Consider the following 25,399-nt stretch of genomic DNA (forward strand, 5'->3'; position numbering starts at 1 on the left):
TCCTGGCTCCACCACTTGCCTTCTGTGTGATCTTGAGCAAGTCACGTTAATTCTCTGTGCCTCAGGTACCTCATCTGTAAAATGGGGATTAAAACCGTGGTCCCAGTGTGGGACAGGGATTGTGTCCAACCTGATTAGCTTGTATCTACTCCAATTCTTAAAACAGTGCCTGGCACAAAGTAAGCGCTTAACCACAATTAATATTATTAAGATTGTGAACCCTGTGTGGGACAGGGACTGTTTCCAGCCCTATTAACTTGTATCTGCCCCAGCACTTAGTACAGTGCCTGGCACATAGTAAACACTTAACAAATACCATTTAAAAAAAAAAATCTCTGTACTGGAATCCTCTCCCCTAAGCACTTACGTTGTCATCCCACTCCTTTCCCACCGCAGCGCTTATGTACATTTCTTTCAACTCTGTTTTATGTGGCATTTAAGGGTGTACTATGTGCCAAGTACTGTTCTAATCACTGGGGTAGATACAAGGTAATCAGGTTGGACATACTCCCTGTCCCACATGGGACTCACAGTCTCCCCATTTTACAGATGAGACAACTGAGGCACTTTACTTCTGTAAAGTGACTTGGCCAAGATCACACAGCAGCAGACATGTTGGTGGAGTCAGGATTAGAACCCCGTTCCTCTGACTCCCACTAGGCCATGTATATCTTAATGTCTGTCTCCCACACCAAATTGCAAGGTCCTTGTGGGCAAGTAGTATGTGTACTGCTAATCTCCTCACCGTGCCTCGTTCTTGCCTGTCCCGCCGTCGACCCCCGGCCCACGTCCTCCCCCTGGCCTGGAATACCCTCCCTCTGCACATCCTCCAAGCTAGCTCTCTTCCTCCCTTCAAAGCCCTACTGAGAGCTCACCTCCTCCAGGAAGCCTTCCCAGACTGAGCCCCCTCTTTCCTCTCCCCCTCCCCATCCCCCCCGCCCTACCTCCTTCCCCTCCCCACAGCACCTGTATATATGTTTGTACAGATTTATTACTCTGTTTTACTTGTACATATTTACTATTCTATTTATTTTGTTAATGATGTGCATCTAGCTTTATTTCTATTTATTCTGATGACTTGACACCTGTCCACATGTTTTTTTTTGTTGTTGTTGTCTGTTTCCCCCCTCTAGACTGTGAGCCCGTTGTTGGGTAGGGTCCATCTCTATAAGTTGCCAACTTGTACTTCCCAAGCACTTAGTACAGTGCTCTGCACACAGTAAGTGCTCAATAAATACGATTGAATGAATGAATGAATGTGTACTAACCATTGTATCCTCCCAAGTGCTGTAGGGTGCTCAGCAGATAGTGTTGACTGAGGTTCCCCCGGAAAAAAGGGGGAGTCTATGAGGGCTGAAATCGATCAATTGTATTTCTTGAGTGCTTACTGTGTGCAGAGCGTTGTATTGAGTGCTTGGGAGTGTACATTATGACAATATAGCAATTGGTAGTCCCACTTCCTGCTCACAGTCTAGAGGGAGAGACAGACATTAAAATATAAATAAATTAGACATGGATATGTACCTAAGTACTATGGGGCAGAGGGATGGGTGAATAAAGGGAGCAAATCCAAGTGCAAGGGTGATGCAGAAGGGAATGGGGAAAAGGAAACTTTTCAGATTAGTCAGGGAAGGCCTCATGAGGAGATGTGTCTTCAATAAAGCTTTGAAGGTAGGGAGAGTAATCATCAGGTGGGAGAAGAGGAAATGAGGGCTTGCTCAGGGGAGGCCTCATGAGGAGATGTGTGTCTTCAATAAGGCTTTGAAGGTGGGGAGAGTATTTGCCAAATGGAAGAAGAGAAGAGGGCTCACTCAGAGAAGGCCTCATGGAGGAGATGTGTCTTCAATAAGGCTTTGAAGGTAGGGAGAGTAATGATCTGTCGGATAAGAAATAATCTTCTCAGGTGCCCTGCTCGACATGGGCCAGTCCTAGGACACAGGAGGCAACATTGTCCCCAGCACTGCTGGCATTTGGGTGTCTTTGAGGTGACTCGGGAATGCCGTGGCTACTGGACTTTCCAAAGCCAGATTTCCTTCTCCTGAGACACCCTACCTGACCTGAGCCCGGCTGCCCATTCTGAGCGCTTAGTACAGTGCACTATGCAATGTAGGCACCCAATAAATACGATTGATTGAAAGGATACACCCAAGCCAAATCAATCAGTTGTATTTATTGAGTACTTACTGTGTGCAGAGCACTATGCTAAGCACTTGGGAGAGTAAAATTTAACAATACAATAGGATCATAGTGGAAAAAGCACAGGCCTGGAAATCAGGAGACCTGGGTTTTTAATCCTGGACCTGCCACTGATCTGTTGGGTGACTTACAGCAATCCACTTAACATCTTGGTGTCTCAGTTTCCTCATCTGTAAAATGGGGATAAAATACCTGTTCTTCCTTCCCCTTAGGCTCTGAGCCCCGGAGCAGTGGACTGTAAACCCATTTCCTGTTATGTCAGGAAATGCGTCTGTTATGTTATATTGTACTCTCCCAAGTGCTTAGTACCGTGCTCTGCACACAGTAAGTGCGTAATAAATATGGTAGATTTGATTGGGAGAGTACAACACAAGAAAATTAGCAGACTTCTTCCCTGCCCATAATGAGCTTACAGTCTAGAGGGGAGAGAGATGTTATAATAGGGCCAATGTCTGACCTGATTCTCTTTTCCCTCCTCTGCACCATGTACAGTGCTTGGCACATAGTAAGCGCTTATTTATTTCTTTTGATATCTGTCTCCCCCTCTAGACTGTAAGCTCATTGTGGGCAGGGAATGTGTCTGTTTATCATATCAGACTCTCCCAAGTGCTTCGTAAAGTGCTCTGTGCACAGTAAGTGCCCAATAAATACAATTGAGCGAATGAATGAACTGAATGAATCCCACAGTGATGAATTCTTGTCTGCTCCTCCTCCTCCTCCTCCTCATCAATCGTATTTATTGAGCGCTTACTGTTTGCAGAGCACTGTACTAAGCGCTTGGGAAGTACAAGTTGGCAACTTGTACTTGCCAACTTGCCATCCTCGAGGAGGACGGGCTCCTCCTCGAGCGTAGGATCCCGTCAACTAACTCTATAGTACTCTCCCAAGCGCTCAGTGCAGCGCTTTGCGCAGAGTAAGCGCTCAGCAGATACACTCGGGCGAATGTTCGACCCCGCCACCTCACGCCGCGTGTCCTTGTCCGTTTCAGACCGGCTCCAGCTCCCCAGGAACATGATCGAGAACAGCATGTTCGAAGAGGAGCCCGACGTGGTGGACCTGGCCAAAGAACCGTGCCTGCACCCTCTGGAGCCAGAAGAGGCGGAGTACGAGCCGCGGGGGTCCCGCCTCCTGGTGCGGGGTCTCGGGGAGCACGACCTGGACGAGGACGAAGAAGATTACGAGTCGTCGGCCAAGCTCCTGGGCATGTCGTTCATGAACCGGAGCTCGGGCCTCCGCGGCCACATGGCCAACTACAGGCCGGGCTCTGACGGGACCTGCGGGCTGCCCTCGGCCAGGACCATGGCGGTCTGCGCCGCCGTCATGATCATCGCCGTCGCGGCCATCCTGGTCATCTACCTGCTTCCCAGGTGCACCTTCACCAAAGAAGGCTGCCACAAGACCAACCAGTCCATGGAGTGGACGCTCCCCATCGCGACCAACGGGAAGGTCTTCCCCTGGGCCCAGCTGCGGCTGCCCGGTTCCGTCTGGCCGCTGCGCTACCAACTGAGCCTGCGCCCCAACCTGACGGCCATGCTCTTCTCGGGCTCCGTGAACATCACCCTCCACGTGGGCCAGGTCACTTGGTCTGTGGTCCTCCACAGCGCGGGGCTCAACGTCTCCTCGGCGGCCCTGTTCCGGGCCCTGTCCGACCAGGAGGTGCGAGCGGACTTCCTGCAGTATCCCTTCCACGACCAAATCGCCATGGTCGCCCACGAAGCCCTCCTGGAAGGGCACAACTACACCCTGCTCATCAACTTTTCAGCCGCTCTGTCCGACACCTACTTCGGGTTTTACCGGATCTCCTACAAGGACGAAAGCCATGCGCAAAAGTAAGTGAGCCTTCGGAGGGACCTTTCTTTATCTTATTTATAGTATGTTTATTAATTATGGATTAATATTAATTATTGGTTAGATTCATTTACGTATATATAAATTTATTAATTTCTCTTAATGTCTGTCTCCCCACCCCAGACTCTAAGCAGGGAATGTGTCTTTTTATTGTTACATAGCACTCCCCAAGTGCTTAGGGAGTGTGTTTACTATATCGGACTCTCCCAAGTGCTTTGTAAAGTGCTCTGTGCACAGTAAGTGCTCAATAAATACCATTGAACGAATGAATGAACTGAACGAATCCCACAGTGAGTGCTCAAGAAATACGATTGAATGAATGAGTGCCGTTTCCCAGTGTCGAGTTTGTTGAGGTTGTGGGGGTGGCTTGTAGTGTGAGTCGTCAATCAATCCGGGGAATGGAATTTTTTTTTTTTTTAGGTCATTTGTCAAGCACTTACTATATGCCAGGCACTGTATTAAGCGCTGGGGTAGATACAAGCTAATCAGGTTGGCAATCCATGTCCCACCTGGGGTTCACAGTCTTAATGCCCATTTTACAAGATGAGGGAACTGAGGCACAGGGAACTGAAGTGATTTGTCCATGGTCACATGGTGGACAAGTGGCGGAGCCAGGATTAGAACCCAGGTCCTTCTGGTTCCCAGGCCCTTGCTCTATTCACTAGGCCATGCTGCTTTTCTAAGCACCTTATTGAGCACTTATTGTGGGCAGAGCAGTGTAGTGAGAGCTTGAGAGTGCAATAGAGGTGGTAGATAAGATGCTGGCCCCGAGGCACTTACAATTCATTCATTCATTCAGTTGTATTTATTGAGTGCTTTATTTTGTGCAAAGCACTATACTAAGCGCTTGGGAGAGTACAATATAACAACAGAAACATTCCTGCCCACATTGACTCGTGGTCTAGAGGGGGAGACAGACATTAATATAAAGAAATAAATAGATAATCAATCAATCAATCAATCAATCGTATTTATTGAGCGCTTACTATGTGCAGAGCACTGTACTAAGCGCTTGGGAAGTACAAATTGGCATCACATAGAGACAGTCCCTACCCAACAGTGGGCTCACAGTCTAAAAGGGGGAGACAGAGAACTGAACCAAACATACCAACAAAATAAAATAAGTAGGATAGAAATGTACAAGTAAAATAAATAAATAAATAAATAAATAGAGTAATAAATATGTACAACCATATATACATATATACAGGTGCTGTGGGGAAGGGAAGGAGGTAAGATAAGTAAATAAACTACAAAAATACATATACAGATATATAGAAATGTGCTGTGGAGATAGGAGGGAGGATGAATGAAGGGGCAAGGAAGAGTGGCGCAGAAGGGAGTGGGAAAAGAGGAGAGGAGGTCTTAGTTAGGGACAACGTCTTGGAGGAGTCGTGCCTTCAATATGATCCAGATTCGACTGTAAAGAGGTGCCGATTGTAACTCTGTTTGCTTACAGAGGACAGTAGGAGAAGGATCGGTAGTAGTAACATTTGTTGAGCATCTGCTTGGAGTGGTGCACTGTATTAGATGCTCGGCAAGTACACAGTAAAGAGGTAAAACGTTCCCTGCCCACAGATAGCTTACATGCTAAACAGGGATTTCACCTGTTCCTCATGTTGTCCTGACTGTTAGACAGGAACTCTCAGGGTTAGGCGGTGCTAGAGATTTACTATTAAAATGGAAAGTGAGGACTTGCCTTTTTTTTTTTCTTCCTTTCTATGTGGATCACTTTTCCTTTGCAAGTGGACATAGTCCATGATTTCCTCCTTCATCTTTCATTCAATCTTATTTATTGAGTGCTTACTCTGTGCAGAGCCCTGTACTAAGCGCTTGGGTAGTACAAGTTGGGAACATAAAGAGACGGTCCCTACCCAACAACGGGCTCGCAGTCTAGAAGGGGGAGACAGACAAGAAGACATGGAGACAGGTGTCAAAGTCGTCAGAACAAGTCTGAGGGAATTCTAAGGATTGTTTCTTGGGTCTTGGTGTACAGCTTGTTTTAGGGAATGCCCGTTTTGGCTTTCTAAAGATGATGCTAAGGAAAACCAACTAGGGGAGCCCATGAGATGGGCAGGGAGGTAGCCAGAATGGTAGGAAGTATTGAACTTCTACTTCCATCCCCTTCCTCCCCTCCCCCATAATATTTGTTTAGCACTTACTTTGTGCCAGGCACCGTATTAACCAAAGGGGTCTTGTGTTATGCCGTCTAGTCGTCTCCGATCCATAGCGATGCCATGGACACATCTCTTCCAGAACCCCCCCATCTCCATCTGCAATCATTCTGATAGTCAAGTGATGGAGTTTTCTTTGGAAAAATCTGTAATTGGTGTACCATTGGCTCCTTCCACGCAGTCAACTTGAGTCTCTGCCCTCGACTGTCTTCCATGCCACTGCTGCCCAGCACGGGGGAGTTTTGACTTGTAGCAGATGGCCTTCCCCTCGCTAGCCACTGGGCAAGCTAGGAATGGAATGGGTAGGCCTCTGCTTGACTCTCCCTCCCATAGTCGAGAGTGGCAGAGGACTGGAAACTCTCCAGGTGCGACCCTGAGAGGGGTAACCTCTGGGGTAGTTACAAGATAATCAGGTTGGATACAGTCCATGCCCAACATGGGGCTCATAGTCTTAATCCACATTTTACAAATGAGACACAGAAAAATTAAGTGATTTGCCTAAGGTCACACAGCTGACACGTAGCAGAGGCAAAATTAGAACCCAGGCCCTTCTGAGTCGTGTGGGGCACTTTCTTGGTGCTTGGGAAAAACAGAATACAGAAGGGCAAAATAATGAAGTGACCCAGGGAGTTTTCACTCTAATGAAGCAAGCAGGCAAAGATATAAAAATGTGTTATTTTTTAAACCTTATTAATCATAATAATGTGGAGGAGAGAGAACAGTTATTTGATCCCCATTTTACATATGGAGAAACTGAGGGGCCACAAAGTTACATGACTTGTCTGAGGTCACAGAGCCAGGATTAGAACCCCGGGCCCTTGACTCCCAGGCTGCTCTTTCCACAAGGCCATCCTGCTTCTCTTTCTATGTGCCAAGCAATATGCAGAGCTCAGACAGTCAATAGTATTTATTGAGTGCTCACTACATGGAGAGCACTTTACTAGGAGAGTACATTACAGCAGTATAATAGACACATTCTGTGCCCACAGTGAGCTTACAGTCTAGAGGGAGAGACAGACATCAATTTAAATAAATAAAATCGCAGCTATGTACAAAAGTGCCGTGGGGCTGGGAAGGAGGATGAAGTCAAGTCAAAGTGATGCAGAAGGGAGTGGGAGAAGAGGAAAGGAGGGCTTAGGGAAGGCCTCTTGGAGGAGATGTGGCTTCAGTAAGACTTTGAAGGGGGAGAGTAATTGCCTGAGTGGTAGGAAGAGGGAGGGCATTCCTGGCCAGAGGCAGGATGTGAGCAAGAGGTTGGCGGCGAGATAGACGAGATTAAGGTAGAATGAGAAAGTTAAAGGAGCGAAGTGTGTGGGCTGGTTATAGGAGCAGAGTGGTGAGGTAAGAAGGAGCAAGGTGATTGAGTTCTTGAAAGCCAGTGGTGAGGAGTTTCTGTTTGATGTGGGGGAGGATGGACGAAACGATCTTGAGGAGTGGGGAAAAGTGGGCCGAACGTTTCTGTAGAAAAATGATCAGGGAAACCGAGTGAAGTATAGACTGGCGTGGGGAGAGACAGGAGGCTGGGAGATCAGCAAGGAGGCCGATACATAATCAAGGCGGGATAGGGAGAAGCAGCGTGGCTCAGTGGAATGAGCACAGGCTGTGGAGTCAGAGGTCATGGGTTCAAATCCTGGCTCTTCTAGTTGTCAGCTGTGTGACTTTGGGCAAGTTGCTTAACTTCTCTGGGCCTTAGTGACCTCATCTGTAAGACTGTGAGCCCCCCGTGGGACAACCTGATCACCTTGTAACCTCCCCACCGCTTAAAACAGTGCATTGCACATAGTAAGTGCTTAATAAATGCCATTATTATTATTAAAATGGGGATGAAGACTGTGAGCCCCCCAGGGGACAACCTGATCACTTTGTAACCTCCCCAGCACTTAGAATAGCGCTTTGCACATAGTAAGCGCTTAATAAATGCCATATATGTTGCCAACTTGTACTTCCCCAGCGCTTAGTACAGTGCTCTGCACACAGTAAGTGCTCAATAAATATGATTGAATGAATGAAATTAACTTGGTAGATAGAAGATGATCAGATCCGTGGAAAATATTTACAAAGACAACAGGAACTGGGTTTTATCATGTATGTGCTTCTCTGCCGTGGCCCAGCCCCCAAGAGGATAGCATTTTGTGCAGCCTCCTTAATCTGATTCACAACCCAGACCCTGCTTTCTCCAAATAAGCAGGCTCCCTTTAGGCTAATTATTCTAGCCTAAAAGTAATTTAGGCTAGAGTAATTTTAGAGGGTAACTTCCACAGTTACTCTCCCCTCCTACTAAGTCTTACTAAAGGCACATCCCTAAGAGTCCTTCCCTAACTAAGCCTTCTTTCCCTTTTCTTCCACTCCCATCTGTGACACCCTGACTTGCTCCTTTTGTTCATCCCTTTTATTTCAGCACTTAGAACAGGGCTTGACACATAGTAAGCACTTAAATACCATAAAAAAAGGGACTCTGCCTGTCAGACTAGCTGGAGACCAGGGTTCCCCCATCTCCAAGAATCCACATCTGGGGACCATGCCAGACTTTGCTCAAAGTAACTCAAATAAAACTGCCCAGTTTGGAGGGCTTTTTCTTGGAGTGGCAATTGCCCAATTTCAGTTGGTTATCTATCCGTGGGTTTACGGATATTTTTTGTTGTTGTTTGGATACCAGATGTTTAGAGTAACAGCCTTATACTTTGCATATAAATAAGACACTCACAAGAAAATGGCAGAAACATACCCTCATGTATGACAACACCAGAAACATGAGCACTATAGTAAGCGCTTGGAAAGTACAATTCAGCAACAGAGACAATCCCTATCCAACAATCAATCAATCGTATTTATTGAGCGCTTACTATGTGCAGAGCACTGTACTAAGCACTTGGGAAGTACAAATTGGCAACACATAGAGACAGTCCCTACCCAACAGTGGGCTAACAACGGGCTCGCAGTCTAGAAGTGGGGAGAGAGACAATAAAACAAAACAAATAGACAGGCATCAAAAGCATCAAATAAATAGAATTATAGATATATACACATGATTAATAAAATAAATAGAATAGTAAATATGTACATATATACACAAGTATACACAGTAAGTGCTCACTAAATATGACTGAATGAATGAGCACTGGAGGAAGCAATATTTTGTTTCATTTATATTTTGGGTGACAGAAAATCCGGTCATTGGAAGTCCTTTAAGATACCTGAGTGTTATGGCTGAAATTATTTTCTGGTACTGTCACTTGTTTACTCCATTAGTCTTCCATGGGCTTGGGTACATTAATGGAAAGCCCTTTGGAAATGCATTTCATTGAAATTTGTAATTAATTTGTGCTACTCCCTAGCCACAGGATATGTTTTAGGAAGAACAAAAAAAAATTCATAAAGTTCAGTGATCTTTTATTAATCTTCTTTTGAATTCCCTGGTCTGGGTTAGCGTATTTTTCCATTTGTAGGTCCCGAGTCCACACTGTTAATGATGTTGATTAATAGTAGTGCTATCTGCTGCTGCTTCTGATCTTCTGAGAGCACGGGCTGGACTCGTCCTTCCCGCCAGCCATCTCACAGTGCGGGCCGCGGAGAGGAGGGAAACTGGGCGTGAGAGTGTGGATAATGCTGTGCAAACCATCACGACCGCTGCAGAAACAATTCAAGTACATCATCTGTGGGAAGTAGGGCAGATCTTTCCCTTCTTATCTGTTGGGGTCTGAGCAATGCCTACCTAATTGTGAAGGGGCTGGAAAAGGTGCCATACTGACTTTTCATGGACGATATGTGTAAAATTATTTCTCAGAGACACACACACACACACACACACACACACTCTTTCACTGTCAGCATATTCTTCAAACCAGACAGCGCTCCAGAGTACAGTAGCAGCCTCTGATCCATTCATTCAATCTTATTTATTGAGCACTTACTGTGTGCAGAGCACTGTACTAAGCACTTGGGAAGTACAAGTTGGATCCATCCCTGGTAATCAGCAGCTATAGTTTAAGATTAAATCCCTGACCCTCCTCCTCCTTTCATAATATTTTCTTTTCTCCTCCAGTGCTCTCCCAAACGCTTCGTGCAATGCTCTGTAGATGGTAGGCGCTCAATTAATGAATTGAGTGATTGATGTCTCCATTCATTCATTCAGTCATTCATTCATTCATTCGTATGGAGAAGCAGCGTGGCTCAGTGGAAAGAGCCCGGGCTTTGGAGTCAGAGGTCATGGGTTCAAATCCCGGCTCTGCCATTTGTCAGCTGTGTGACTTTGGGCAAGTCACTTAACTTCTCTGTGCCTCAGTTACCCCATCTGTAAAATGGGGACTAAGACTGTGAGCCCCAAGTGGGACAACCTGCTTACCTTGTAACCTCCCCAGTGCTTAGAACAGTGCTTTGCACATAGTAAGCACTTAATAAATGCCATCATTATTATTATTATTGAGCACTTACTGTGTGCAGAGCACTGTACTCAGTGCTTGGAACGTACAGTACATCAATAAAGAGGGACAATCCTTGTTCTCAACAGGCTCACAGTCTGGGGGGCAGCGGGGAGACAGACATCAATACAAGTAAACAGGCATCAGTATACTTCCTCTGAAGCCATGGAAAATTAGAGCCCAAGAACTGATTAGGAGAAGCAGTGTAGCCTAGTGAAAAGAGCATGGACCTGGGAATCAGAAGGACCGTGGTTTAATCCTGGCTCCACCACTCTTTTTTTTTTAATAAATAAACAAAGGCATTTGTTAATCGCTTCTTATTTTTCAGACTCTTTACTAAGCGCTGGGGTGAATACAAGCTAATCAGGTCGGATACAGTCCCCATCCGACGTGGGGCTCACAGTCTTAATCCCCATTTTCACAGAAGGGGAAACTGAGGTCCTGAGAAGTGAAGTGCCTGAGGTCACACGCAGACAAGCGCAAAGCTGGGATTAGAACCCAGGTCCTTCGGACATCCAGGTCCGTGCCCTATCCACTAGGCCATGCTGCTTCTCTTCTATATGAAAGCTAGGGAAGGACAGTGAGGGGAAGAAGAAAGCCTTCTGAAGGCAAAGTTTGCAGAAGCAAGCTTCTCTTAATTCCTTTTGGCATGGAACAGTGAGGAAGTGATGGAAAAACATATTCCCCCCCCCACAACCCAAGTTTTTAAAATGCTCCCATTTTCCCTCCCGTGGGTTACTTAGCCTGGTAATTGCCTTTTTGGTCTCCTGCCCTTGCTTCTTTCTCTCAGCCACCTTTAGAAACGGTCACGTGTTTAGTAAGTTTATTTTAAATTGAGGTCGAGATTCTTTACTCTACAACTTGTCTTCCTCTGTGCTATTTCTAGAATTCTCAAGCCTCGGAGCGTCAACTGATTTCCTTTTTCTCTCTGCCTCTTTTATTTGCTCCCACTCGTTTTAAAGAGACCAAGTCCTCAGAGTTTCCTTCTCATTACTGTTTTGAAGAGAATCGGTCCATCAGTAGTGTTTATTGAACGCTTATTGTGTACTGAGCACTGTTGTCAGCACATGGGAGAGCACAATGGTCTTGGATTTGTACCCTTTAAGCACTTGATATTCAACCTACCCTCAGCCCTCCAACCTTTATATACATAGCCTTAATTTATTTTAATGTCTGCCCCCCAACCTCCAAGCTGTTAAAGTCCTTGTGGCAGGGAATGCGTCTCCCAACTCTGCCGTGTTCATACAGTGCTCTGCTCAGAGGAAGTGCTCAAAAAATACCATTGATTGGTTGAATATAATATAATGGCATTTGTTAAGCACTTACTATGTGCAAAGCACTGTTCTAAGCACTGGGGTGGATACAAGGTGATCAGGTTGTCCCACACGGGGCTCACAGTCTTAATCCCCATTTTACTGATGAGGTAACTGAGGCCCAGAGAAGTTAAGTGACTTGCCCAAAGTCACACAGCTGACAAGCAGCGGAGCTAGGCTTAGAACCTGTGACCTCTGACTCCCAAGCCTGGGCTCTTTCCACTGAGCCACGCTGCTTCTCAGTTGGTTATAATAATGCTAATAATAATTGTGGTACTTAGTACTCACTATGTGCCAAACACTGTTCTAAGCACCTAAGCACTGGGATAGATACAAGATAATCAGGTTGGACACAGTCCCTGTCTCACATGGGGCTTTAAGTAGGAGGGAGGAGTATTCTATCCCTGTTTGACAAATGACATGATTCCTGCCTTCAAGGAACTTAGCGTCTAGTGGGAAAGGTTTATTCCATTATTTGGAGAGGGTTCAACTCACAGAGTTAATTTGGTGTAACTTTTCTATCACTTTATCTGTGTTTTGGTCATTGAGTTGGGTATCTCACCCGAGAGTATTGTGAGATGGGTCCTGGGACAAGTCTGTATGGGGCAAACCTGTCAGTCAATCGGTCAATGGTATTTATTTTGGGTAGGGACCGTCTGCATATGTTGCCAACTTGTACTTCCCAAGCGCTTAGTACAGTGCTCTGCACACAGTAAGCGCTCAATAAATACGATTGAATTGAATGAATTGAGTGCTCACTGTGTGCAGAACACTATAGTAAGTTCTGGGGGAAGTAAAATACAGTAGAGTTGGTAGACACATTCCTTACCCACATCAGATGGGAAAAATTCAGCATAATTTTTGTGTTTAGCAGTGTTATTCGTTTACTCCGACCACTCTATTTGGAAATCTTTTTGTGATTGTCTCCTTGTTTGTATGTGAGTTCCTGAAATTCAAGGATGTGTTATTATTATTATTACACAGAAATATCAATATTATATTATTATAACAGAAATATTGATATAGTATTGAGAATAATATTGATATTTCTGTTATTATAACGGTTAAACACATGTGTTTAAACACTGTTCTGTGTCATTTTATTAGTAGTATTACTATTATCATAGTACTACATAGATAGTATAAAGAGAGAGTAATATTTATATGCATTACTCTGTATATATCTAGGTATATATGGTATTTGTTAAGCGCTTACCGTGTGCCAGGCACTGTACTAACCCCTGTCCTTGTTGGATACAGTCCCTGTCCCATCTGGGACTCTGTCTTAATCCCCATTTTACAGTTGAGGAATCTGAGGCCCAGAGAAGTGAAGTGAGTTGCCCATGTTCACACAGCAGGCAAATGGCAGAGCTGGAATTAGAACACAAGCCCTTCTGAGTCCCTGGCCCAAGCCCTACCACTAGGCCACACTGCTTTTCAATATTCCATGCAGCCAGCCTTCGTTGTCAGTCAGTGCCTCTCTCTTCCAGGAAGCCCTCCCAGAGTACACGCTCCTCTCCCTAACCTATTTCCCCGTTACTGCATCACTCTGTGTATTTGAGCCTTCCTAAGCCTTTTGGTACTCACCCCATCCCCACAGCCCTCAAGTACATACTTCGTAATCAGTTGCCTCTCCTACCTGTAATTTATTTTAGTGTCTGCTTCCCCTGCTAAACTCCTCGAGGATGAGGATTGTGCTTACTGTCTTGTGAATTCTCCCAGTTGTTTTGTACAGTGCTCTGTGCGGAGTAAGTGCTCAGTAAATGTCATTCATTCACTAGCTGGCCTCAGTGACAGCTAGACTAATGAGTTCTCTCCCAAGGGCTTGGTACAGCTCTCTGCGCACAGTAAGCGCTCAATAAATACATTTGAGTGACTGACTGCCTGACTGGCTGGAGGCATCCAGGGCATCCCGTGGCCTGCCATGCCTCTCTGTCCTGTTGCTGGCACATTTTTAATGGTGTTGTCCGCCTTGGTCCTTTAGGTACTTTGCGGCCACACAGTTTGAACCCCTGGCAGCGAGGTCTGCTTTCCCCTGTTTCGACGAGCCGGCGTTTAAAGCCACATTTCTCATCAAGATCGTGAGGGAGGAGCAACAGACCGCCTTGTCCAATATGCCAAAGGTACCATTTTTCTCCTCAGCAGGAGGGAACTCTGGTTGGTGGGGGAAGGGTCTGTGTGTGTGTGTATGCATGTGTTTGTTTGGGGGGTTGTACCTGCAAAGAGCAGGATCAACCATGTCACCATACCAGGCCCCTTCCAAGATCCAGAGAAAGCCACATTTAAAAAAAAAATGTTGTTTGTGAGTCTATTGTATTTATTGATTACTGTGTGCAGAGCACTTTAGCAAGTGCTTGGGAGAGTACAATACAACAATAAACACATTCTCTGCCCACCACGAGCTCATAGCCTAGAGCTTATAGTTTTGTTAAGCGTTTTCTGGGAATCAGGCAGTGTACTAAAGAAAAATAAATGCTTCCCATAAGAAAGGGCTTGGGCTCTGAAGTAACTTAAAGGACAACCAGATTTCAGACTGTGTGACTCCCTGGCTGAGAGGAAAAAAATGAGGGACTTCAATAATACGCCCCACCTAATTTCATTTTATATATGGTATAGATATCTATATATACCATATATATGGTGTGTGTATATATAGAACAGTGCCTTGCACATAGTAACCACTTAACAAATACCATCATTATTATTATATGGTATTAAGTAAGTGCTTACTATGTGCCAGGCACTGTACTAAGTTCTGGGGTAGATACATGCTGATCAGGTTGGACACAGTCCTAGTCCCACATGGGGCTCACGGTCTTAATCTCCATTTTACAGAGGAGGGAACTGAGGCACAGTGCAGTGAAGTGACTCGCCCAAAGTCACACAGCAGACAAATAGCAGAGCTGGGAGTAAAACCCAGGTTCTTCTGACTTCCAGGCTTGTGGTCTTTCTTCTAGGCCGTGCTGCATTTGTGTTCTCCTTGGACAAAGCCAAAATGGTTCAGGCTCTAAGGCACTATCCCCACATTCATAAAGCAGGAAGTGGGGTCCACAGATCACAGCCTGCCCTTAAAAATCCAGCAGGTGTCTTTGATCGTTCTGTATGGATTCAGGCCTCCTGGGTTCGTAGAAGCAACTTCCAAGGAACGAAAATCGACTCACAGAAAATCCTAAGGAGGTTTATGGTAGCGAAGCTGGAGAAGTGGGGGAACCTCCTGGAGGTTGCAAGTGGGTGAGGCAGAACTGAGGGGATGTACTTATATTTTCAAGATGGCCCCAGGCCTACAATGGATGAGTGTGGCCGACCAAGCTAGATCCACTATAAATACCTCTAATTTATCTCTGTCATTTATTTATTATATCTATTTTATTTATTGATATTGATGTCTGTCTCCCTGTCTAGACTGTAAGCTCATTGTGGGCAGGGAATGTGTCTGCTTATTGTTATTGTGTACTCTCCTCTGCACACAGTAAGTGCTCAGTAAATGCAGCTGAATAAACTAATAAGTGACTCCACCATCTACACCGACCATCGTGTTATCACGCTGTAGTTCTATGGTATTATTATGGTACTTGGTAAACGCATACTATTTGCTACAAGTACAAGGTACAAGGTAGGACTCAGTAGTTCTGCGAGCCCATCACCGGCTAATGGTTCTGTCTTTATCCTCCGCTCTCCGTAGAAAACAACGGTTCCGGTCGGAGACGGGCTGGTCCAGGATGAATTTTATGAAAGTGTGAAAATGAGTCCTTATCTGGTCGCCTTCATCGTGGCCGAAATGAAGAATCTGAGTCGAGAGGTGGATGACATTCTGGTAAGTGATTTCTTTGAACCGTGTCTACCCCAGCGCCTCACAGAGTCACCCAGCTCTCTTATAATGATTGTGGGATTTGTTAAGTGCTTTCTAGGTGCCAAGTGCTATAGTACTACTAATAATAACGATGACATTTATTAAGCACTTACTGTGTGCAAAACACTGTTCTAAGCACTGGGGAGGTTACAAAGTGATCAGGTTGTCCCATGGGGGGCTCACAGTCCTAATTCCCATTTTACAGATGAGGGAACTGAGGCCCAGAGAAGTGAAGTGACTTGCCCAAAGTCACACAGCTGACAATTGGTGGAGCTGGGATTTGAACCTATGGCCTCTGACTCCAAAACCTGGGCTCTTTCCATTGAGCCACGCTGCTTCACTAGCCCTCACTGCTATTACACTGCTAGCCAAAACATGTTGACACAAATTGTGGTAGGACTGGTTAACTCCTAGTAACTGTTGTTCTGGGAAAATTGTTATTCCTTAAGTGAGTAAGAGAGTAATAATAATAATAACAATAATGCTTTTGTTAAGCGCTTATTCAAGCATCAAACAGCTCAGAAGCCACGGTCACGACTGTGCCCAGAGTGACCGTTGCAGACGTCTAGCAGTTTTGTGGTGGTGCTGTTAGTCTGTGGCTGCTTTTGTCCATCCTATTGGGGTGGTGGAAGGTGGGTCAGGGTGGAGGGCCCTCCAGGAGGTGGAGGACAGTTGGCGTGGGATCCCAGTGTGGCAGAATGGAGGTCCCTTAGAGGACTCTTGTCAGACAGTCATATTTATTGCGCATCAGGCAGAAACTCCTCACCCTGGGCTTCAAGGCTGTCCATCACCTCGCCCCCTCCTACCTCACCTCCCTTCTCTCCTTCTCCAGCCCAGCCCGCACCCTCCGCTCCTCTGCCGCTGATCTCCTCACCATACCTCGTTCTCGCCTGTCCCGCCATCGACCCCCGGCCCACGCCATCCCCCGGGCCTGGAATGCCCTCCCTCTGCCCATCCGCCAAGCTAGCTCTCTTCCTCCCTTCAAGGTCCTACTGAGAGCTCACCTCCTCCAGGAGGCCTTCCCAGACTGAGCCCCTTCCTTCCTCTCCCCCTTGTCCCCCTCTCTATCCCCCCCATCTTACCTCCTTCCCTTCCCCACAGCACCTGTATATATGTATATATGTTTGTACATATTTATTACTCTATTTATTTTACTTGTACATATCTATTCTATTTTATTTTGTTAGTATGTTTGGTTTTGTTCTCTGTCTCCCCCTTTTAGACTGTGAGCCCACTGTTGAGTAGGGACTGTCTCTATATGTTGCCAACTTGTACTTCCCAAGTGCTTAGTACAGTGCTCTGCACACAGTAAGTGCTCAATAAATACGATTGATTGATTGATTATTGAGAGCTTACTTGTCCAGAGCACTGAACTAAGGATTTGGGAGAGTACTGTAGAACAATAAATGAGGTTGACAAAGGCCCTGGGAGCCAGGAAGGGGATTTGTTTTATGGTGTTTTAAGTGCTTACTTCGTGTCAAACATTGTTCTAAGTGCTGGGATACATACAAGTTTGTCAGGTTGGACACAGTCCCCTGTCCCACACGGGGCTCACAGTCCAACTAAGAGGGAGTAGGATGGAATCCCCATTTTACAGCTGAGGAAATTGAGGCACAGAGAGTGACTTGCTCAAGTCACAGAACAAGCCCGGAGGTGGGGGGCGACGGGTACTCCGAGGAGTCGCATGAACATCTGGTGGGGTGATCTAGGGGGTGATCAATGATGACTTAAGTCCAAGTGGGAGGTCCATAATGCACAAGGCATTCTGGGAGCAGAGCCCTGAGAGCTGCAGGGGAGAGGCAGCAAGCACTGGGTGGATGCTAGTGGGGAGATAACCCCGTTTTACAGATGAGGAAACTGAGGTGCTGGAAAATTGTCCAACAGCCGGCAAGTGATGGAGCGGGGATTAGAACCTCTGCACACAGTAAGCGCTCAAAAAATACGATTGATTGATTGATTCCAGGCCAGGGGGAGGACGTGGGCCGGGGGTCGACAGCGGGATGGGCGAGAACGAGGCACAGTGAGGAGGTTAGCGGCAGAGGAGCGGAGGGTGTGGGCTGGGCTGGAGAAGGAAAGAAGGGAGGTGAGGTAGGAGGGGGTGAGGTGATGGACAGCCTTGAAGCCGAGTGAGGAGTTTTTGCTTGATGTGTAGGTTGACTGGTAGCCAGCACTGACCCCTGACGCAAGAGGGCCGCAGGCTGATGCCTGGACTCCTGGGTCCATTGATCAGCAGCTGGCTCTGGGGCCTGAGGGTCCCTTCTTACCCCATTCTGTTTAAGATCCAGCCAAGAGCCTCACCCAGGGATGTTGGAAGTAGAGCGGGAGTCATGGCCGTCGCCCACAGCTCACCTCTCCACCATTACTGATGTGATTCAGTAGTCCTTCCTAACGTCCTGCGGTGACTTTCACCCTGGGAGACTGAGAGACTCTGGCGGTTGGGGAGGGCCCTGACTGAAACTTCACAAAGTCAAACAAGAGGACCTGCTCACTCTGGAAAATCGCAGTGTTCTTAGCGACTGAGCTTCAGATTGAAGCTTTTTTTTTAATGGTGTCTGTTAAGCTCTTACTATGTGCCAGGCACTGTTCTAAGCTCTGGGGTAGATACAAGATCATTGTCTTCAAAGACTGTGGGCTGTGGAAGGAATGTTCCCAGAAGAGCAGAGAAGCAGTGTGACCTAGTGGATAGAGCATGACCCTGGGAGTCAGAAGGACCTGAATTCTAATCCTGGCTCTGCCACTTATCTGCTGTGTGACCTTGGTGCCTCGATTACCTCCTCTGGAAAATGGGGATTAAGACTATGAGCCCCACCTGGGACATGGTTTGTGTTCAACCCGATTTCTTTGTACCTACCCTGGAGTTTAGAACAGTGTCTGGTGTGTAGTAAGCTAATAATGATGATGGCATTTATTAAGCGCTTACTATGTGCAAAGCACTGTTCTAAGCGCTGGGGAAGTTACAAGGTGATCAGGTTGTCCCATGGGGGGGCTCACAGTCTTAATCCCCATTTTACAGATGAGGGAACTGAGGCCCAGAGAAGTTAAGTGACTTGCCCAAACTCACACAGCTGACAATTGGCGGAGCTGGGATTTGAACCCATGACCTCTGACTTCAAAGCCCGTGCTCTTTCCACTGAGCCACTCTGCTTCTCTACAAAGTTCTTAACAAATACCATTAAAAGAAAATCTGGCATATAGTAAGCACTTAACAAATACTATTATTTGAAAAACAAAAGAAGAAAACCCAGAATATCTGGCTGTGGTCATGAAATAAAATCACACGCCCGCACTCTCACACAGCAAGTACACACTCTCACACACTCTCTAACAGTCGCACACTTAACATTCTCTCTAGTGATCATATGGTTATTTTACCAGCATATTCTGGGAGAAAGGGGCCGCATTGACCAGTCAGCCCCTTTGCTTCGAGGGAAATGTAGTTTCTCCATTCTTTTTTTTTGCAATTCCCTTGCAGCTGTCAGCAGGACCTTTGAAATGTTTGGACACAAACACAGAGCTGTCACCAGAGCCTGACCAAAGTTACACAGCACTGTCTAACATTATGGCTTCCTCAGTCTTAAATGTACCCAAACCCCTCTTGTGCCTACTGATGCTTTGGGCTAACAAAGCTTTTTCCTTTGGCAACAAATCCCCTATTTTTACCATCATCTTGAGGGAGGGGAGCTTCTTTAGTTTGTTTTGAACCTGCCACTCTCAAGCTTTGGTGAACCCTGTCTGGTCCAGACGGTGTGGGAAATTCGGTGGCCAAAATTCCAGTTTTATCCAGCCCCTCCCACCTGTGATTTTAATCACCTTTGAACCTGAAATTTCATATAATGATAATAATAATTGTGGTATCTGTTAAGCACTTACTATGTGCCAGGTATTAAGTACAGTAAACCCTATGGTGGTTGAGAAGCAGCGTGGCTCAGTGGAAAGAGCATGGGCTTTGGAATCAGAGGTCATGGGTTCACATCCTGGCTCCGCTACATGTCTGCTGTGTGACCTTGTGCAAGTCACTTAACTTCTCGGAGCCTGTTACCTCATCTGTAAAATGGGGATTAAGACTGTGAACTCCAAGTGGGACAACCTGATCACCTTGTAACCTCCCCAGCGCTTAGAACAGTGCTTTGTGCATAGTAAGTGCTTAATAAATGCCATTATTATTATTATTATTATTATTATTAGAACAGTGCTTTGCACATAGTAAGTGCTTAACAAATGCCATCATTATTATTATACAAGCAAATTGGATTGGACACAGTCCTAGTCCCACCTGAGACTAACTGTCTTAATCCCCATTTTCCGGATGAGGTAACCGAAGCCCAGAGAAGTGAATTGATTTGCCAGGGTCCCACAGCAACTGAGTGACGGAGCCAGGATTAAAACCCAAGTCCTTCTGATTCCCAGGCCCGTGCTCTATCCACTAGACTATGCTGTTTCTGCAAGTGCCACTTTTGAATGTCTCTCTCTTTCATCATCCCCTTAAAATACTGCTGTCGTCTTTCTCTGTTGCTGCTTTGGAGAAAAATTCTAGGCTGGTGGTAAACCAAAGTGCTTAACTAGTAACTTTTGTGCCCTTTCAGATAGTTTGCTACACATATCAATACATATACACACATGCACACACACATCTTAACAAAAGCATTATTATTATTACTGTCTTATTCACTTATGGAATAACAATTTTCCCAGAACAACAGTTACTAGGAGTTAACCAGTCCTACGACAATTTGTGTCAACATGTTTTGGCTAGCAGTGTGATAGCAGTGAGGGCTAGAGAAGCAGCGTGGCTCAGTGGAAAGAGCCTGGGCTTTGGAGTCAGAGGTCATGGGTTCAAATCCTGGCTCCGCCAATTGTCAGCTGTGTGACTTTGGGCAAGACACTTCTCTGTGCCTCAATTCCCTCATCTGTAAAATGGGGATTAAGACTGTGAGCCCCCTGTGGGACAACCTGATCACCTTGTAACCTCCCCAGTGCTTAGAACAGTGCTTTGCATGTAGTAAGTGCTTAATAAATACCATCATTATTATTGTTATGAAATCATGGTGGGTTTGAGTACATACCCTAAACAGAGGGCCCACTTAGTATGGAGAAATATGTGCAAATATAAGACTAATTTCTATCAGCAGGAAATCAAGAAAAGAGTCTAGCTTCCCGATCCCTTAAAGTAATAGACTGCCTTGATACACCTTATTCAGTCCTCAGCTGTGGGCACGTTGCCTGTTTATTCTTTAAAGGTATTCCTTTCCACAGAGCAGCTAGGCCTCTCCAGGCTAGATAGAGGTGATACTGTTGATTGAGAAGCTGTTCTTCTAAGGAACCAGTCGTTGACCCTGTAAACCTGGGGCTTGTCAGGGAACAGACAAGCTCATAATATAAAGGTGCTTTATTTTTGGGTGTCTTAAGTCCTTTGTTCCCGATTCCTGGAAGATCATGAAGGAGTCCTTGTCCCCTTGGCTGATTAACTCTGGGTTGTAGGATTATTGCACATTTCCTCTTCCTCAAAAGGAAGTTAACTGTATGGAGGAGAGGGAAGATCAGATTCCCAACTTGCTACCAATGCTAGATTTTAGGCTCCTTGAGGGCAGGGATCATCAGTCAATCAATCTGATTTATTGAACGTTTACTGTGTGCAAATCCATCAGTCGCTCAGTGGTACTGATGGAGCAGTTCCTCCATGGAGAGCACAGTACTGAGCCCTTTTCTATTGTATTTGTTAAGCTCTTACTATGTGCCAGGCACTGTACTAAGCGCTAGGGTAAATACAAGATTGGTTATAATCGAACTCCCGTGTGGGGCTCCCATTCCTCATCCCCATTTTACAGTTGAGGTAACTGAGGAGTGAAGTGACCTGCCCAAGTGACACAGCAGGCAGAGGAGTATAATATAACTTGGAAGAGTACAATATAAGAGAGTCAAAAGACACGTTCCCTGCCCATAGTGAGCTCACAGTTCAGAGGAAGAAACAGATGTTAATAATAAATAAAGAATTTAAGGTGCATATTGGTGCTGTGGGGCTGAGTGAGGTGAAAACCAGATGCCCAAAGGGTACAGATCCAAGTGCGTGGGCAACGTAGAAGGGAAAGGGAGCTGGGGAAAGGAGGGCTTAATCAGGGAAGGCTTCTTGGAGTAGGTGTGACCTAAATAAGGCTTTGAAGGTGGGGAGAGTGGAGGTCTGGCCTATGTGGAGAGATGGGAGTTCTAGGTCAGAAGCAGGACAAGGGCAAGGAGTTGGCGGTGAGATAGATGAGATTGAAGTGAGTAAGGCTGGCATTAATAATAAAATAATAATAATAATAATGATAATGGCATTTGTTAAGCACTTACTATGTGCAAAGCAGTGTTCTAAGCACTGGGGAGGATACAAGGTGATCAGGTTGTCCCACGTGGGGCTCACAGTCTTAATCCCCATTTTACGGATGAAGTAACTGAGGCACAGAGAAGTTAAGTGACTTGCCCAAAGTCACACAGCTGACAATTGGCAGAGATGGGATTTGAACCCATGACCTCTGATTCCCAAGCCCGTGTTCTTTCCATTGAGCCAAGCTGCTCCTCTAGAGCAGCAAAGTGTGTGGGCTGGGCTATGGGAGGAGATCATTGAGTAAGGTAGGAGGGGAAAGCTGAGTGAGTGCTTTAAAACCACTGGTAAAGACTTTCTGTTTGACTGTACTAAGTGTATGGGAGAGTACAGTATATGAGAGTTGGTAGATTTGTTCCCTGCCCACGAAGAGCTTACAGTCTAGATTCATGTCTGCCCAATCCATTATATTCTCCCAAGTACAGTTCTCGGCACAGAGTAAGAGCTCAGTCTATACCACTGCTTGATTGCAATTCTTCCAATCCAGAGAGCATTGCTTCTCTCTAGAAAATGTCCAGGTTGTGTACAGTTTCTCTCGGAGGTTTCTGTAAAGCCTTTGGGTTCAAAGGTTTCTCCAGCTGCTTGGCTGTCCCTCTGCTCTGACTGTAAATTCGTTGTGGGCAGGGAACACGTCTACCAACTCTGTTATATTCATTCAGTCGTATTTACTAAGTGCTCATTGTGTGCGGAGTGTACTAAGCACTTGGGAAAGTACAATATAACAATATAGCAGGCACATTCCATGCCCACAACGAGCTTTCAGTCTAGTACAGGGCTCTGCACACAGAAAGCACTCACTCGATCATTTGTGTTTATTGAGCGCTTACTATGTAAAAATACTATTGACTGACAGACTGACTATTAAGTGCTCTAGGGGAATAGGTCCAAGTGCATAGGTGTGCATTGGTGTGCATTTAACTTTAATTCTATTTGTTCCTGACAACTTGTCTACATGTTTTGTTGTCTGTCTCCCCCTTCTAGACTGAGAGCCCATTGTTGGGTAGGGACCGAGAGAAGCAGCGTGGCTCAGTGGAAAGAGCCCGGGCTTTGGAGTCAGAGGTCATGGGTTCAAATCCAGGCTCCGCCAACTGTCAGCTGTGTGACTTTGGGCAAGTCACTTAACTTCTCTGTGCCTGTTACCTCATCTGTAAAATGGGTATTAAAACTGTGAGCCTCCCATGGGACAACATGATCACCTTGTAACCTTCCCAGCACTTAGAACAGTGCTTTGCACATAGTAAGGGCTTAACAAATACCATTATTATTATATGTTGCCAATTTGTCCTTCCCAAGTGCGTAGTACAGTGCTCTGCACACAGTAAGCACTCAATAAATACGATTGAATGAATGAATGGTACACTCCCAAGCACTTAGTACAGTACTCTGCACATAGTAAGAGCTCTATAACTACCATGGATTGATTGATTTACTTGTCTACCAACGCTGTGTGGTACCCCCGAGCACTTAGTACAGTGCTCTGCACACAGTAATCCTTCAATAAATCCAATTGATTGATTGATTGCCATCCATCATTGGGGGTACCGATCCCTGACTGGGAACCGAGCTCTCTGCTGCTGTCGCTGCGGCATATTTACACTATTCTTAGAGTGGCTGAGTCATTAGAGCCAACAGTTGGCAGCCAAAATGAGATGCGCGGCTGCCTTTTGATTGCCTCAGAATCCATCCTGCGTCGGTTGTGGCTGCCAGTTTCAACCTCCCTCGTGCCTTGGCAGGAGGCACGACCGGGGACCGTGTTGATGAACTGCCCTTTCACTTTTCCCTATCGGCGCCCCAGCCGAGGGGGCTAAGAGGGTTTGGGATGAACAGTAGATGCACAGGAAAGGGCATGGAGAAGCAGTGTTACATAGTGAGTAGAGCCTGGGCCTGGGAGCCGGAAGGTCATGTTTTCCAATCCCAGCTCCGCCAACTTGTCTGTTATGTCACCGTGAGCCAGTCACTTTATTTATTTATTTATTAAATAAATCTATTTATTTATCTGTACTAATATCTGTCTCCTCCTCTAGATTGTGAGCTCGTTGTGGGCTAGAATATGTCTGTTATTGTACTCTCTCAAGCGCTTAGTACAGTGCTTTGCACCCAGTAAGCACCCAATAAGTAACAAATAACACTAGGCCACACTGCCTCCTGCCCAGCACAGTCCTTGTCACTGTCCCTGTTCCCTAATGGAGCTCGAAGTGTAAGGGGGCTAGAGAAGAGGTATTTACTCCCCATTTTACAGATGAGGAAACTGACTTGACGAGCATACAACAGGCCCCTTTAGCATAACAAATAACAATAACAATAAGTATGACTGAATGAACTTCACTTCTCTGTATCCCAGTTACCTCACCTGTAAAATGGGGATTGAGACTTTGAGCCCCATGTGGGATGGGGACTGTGTCCATACTGATTTGCTCGCATCCACCGCAGCGCTTACTACAGTGCCTGGCACATAGTAAGCAATTAACAAATACCACATTATTATCATTATTATTATTATTATTATAATCTGTAAGCTTCTTGTAGGCAGGGATCTTGTCTGTTGTATTGAAGGAGAAGCAGAGTGACCTTGTGGAAAGAGCACAGGCCTGAGAATCAGAGGAACTGGGTTCTAATCCCTCCTTTGCCACTTGTTTTCTGTGTGACCTTGGGTGAGTCACTTCTCTCTGCCTCAGTTTCCTTGTATGTAAAATGGGAAAGACTGAGCCTTATGTGGGACAGGGACTGTGTCCAACCCAATTATCTTTTTTTTTAATGGTATTTGTTAAGTGCTTACCATGTGCCAGGCACTGTACTAAGTGCAGGGGTAGATGATGATGATGATAATGATGATGGCATTTATTAAGCGCTTACTATGTGCAAAGCACTGTTCTAAGCGCCGGGGAGGTTACAAGGTGATCAGGTTGCCCCACGTGGGGCTCATAGTCTTCATCCCCATTTTACAGATGAGGGAACTGAGGGCCAGAGAAGTGAAGTGACTTACCCAAAGTCACACAGCTGACAATTGGTGGAGCCGGGATTTGAACCCATGATCTCTGACTCCAAAGCCTGGGCTCTTTCCATTGAGCCATGCTGCTTCTGATTAGCTTAGATAGAAGCTAATCAGATTGGACACAGTTCCTGTCCCACACGGGGCCCACAGTCTTAATCCCCATTTTACAGATGAGGTAACTGAGGCATAGTGAAGTGAACATGTTACACAGGTCTCATGGTCACACAGCAGACGAGTGGCGGAACCGGAA

At 45.9% G+C, this 25,399-nt stretch overlaps 1 protein-coding gene and 1 non-coding gene across 2 annotated transcripts in view; one reads left to right on the forward strand and one right to left on the reverse strand.

The window, feature by feature from the left end:
- Window positions 1-25,399, forward strand: part of LOC119944618 (leucyl and cystinyl aminopeptidase) — a 96,604-nt gene that overhangs the window by 33,499 nt on the left and 37,706 nt on the right. The window contains exons 2-4 of the mRNA XM_038765646.1: window positions 3,185-4,025; window positions 13,934-14,072; window positions 15,632-15,763. Coding sequence (XP_038621574.1) covers window positions 3,185-4,025; window positions 13,934-14,072; window positions 15,632-15,763 — 1,112 coding nt within the window. The remainder of the gene's footprint in view (window positions 1-3,184; window positions 4,026-13,933; window positions 14,073-15,631; window positions 15,764-25,399) is intronic.
- Window positions 6,464-6,601, reverse strand: LOC119944824. Its single transcript, XR_005455972.1, has one exon. It is a non-coding gene; the product is annotated as a small nucleolar RNA SNORA7 (small nucleolar RNA).

Source organism: Tachyglossus aculeatus, chromosome 23, assembly GCF_015852505.1.
Source record: "Tachyglossus aculeatus isolate mTacAcu1 chromosome 23, mTacAcu1.pri, whole genome shotgun sequence".
NCBI classification, from domain to species: domain Eukaryota; kingdom Metazoa; phylum Chordata; class Mammalia; order Monotremata; family Tachyglossidae; genus Tachyglossus; species Tachyglossus aculeatus.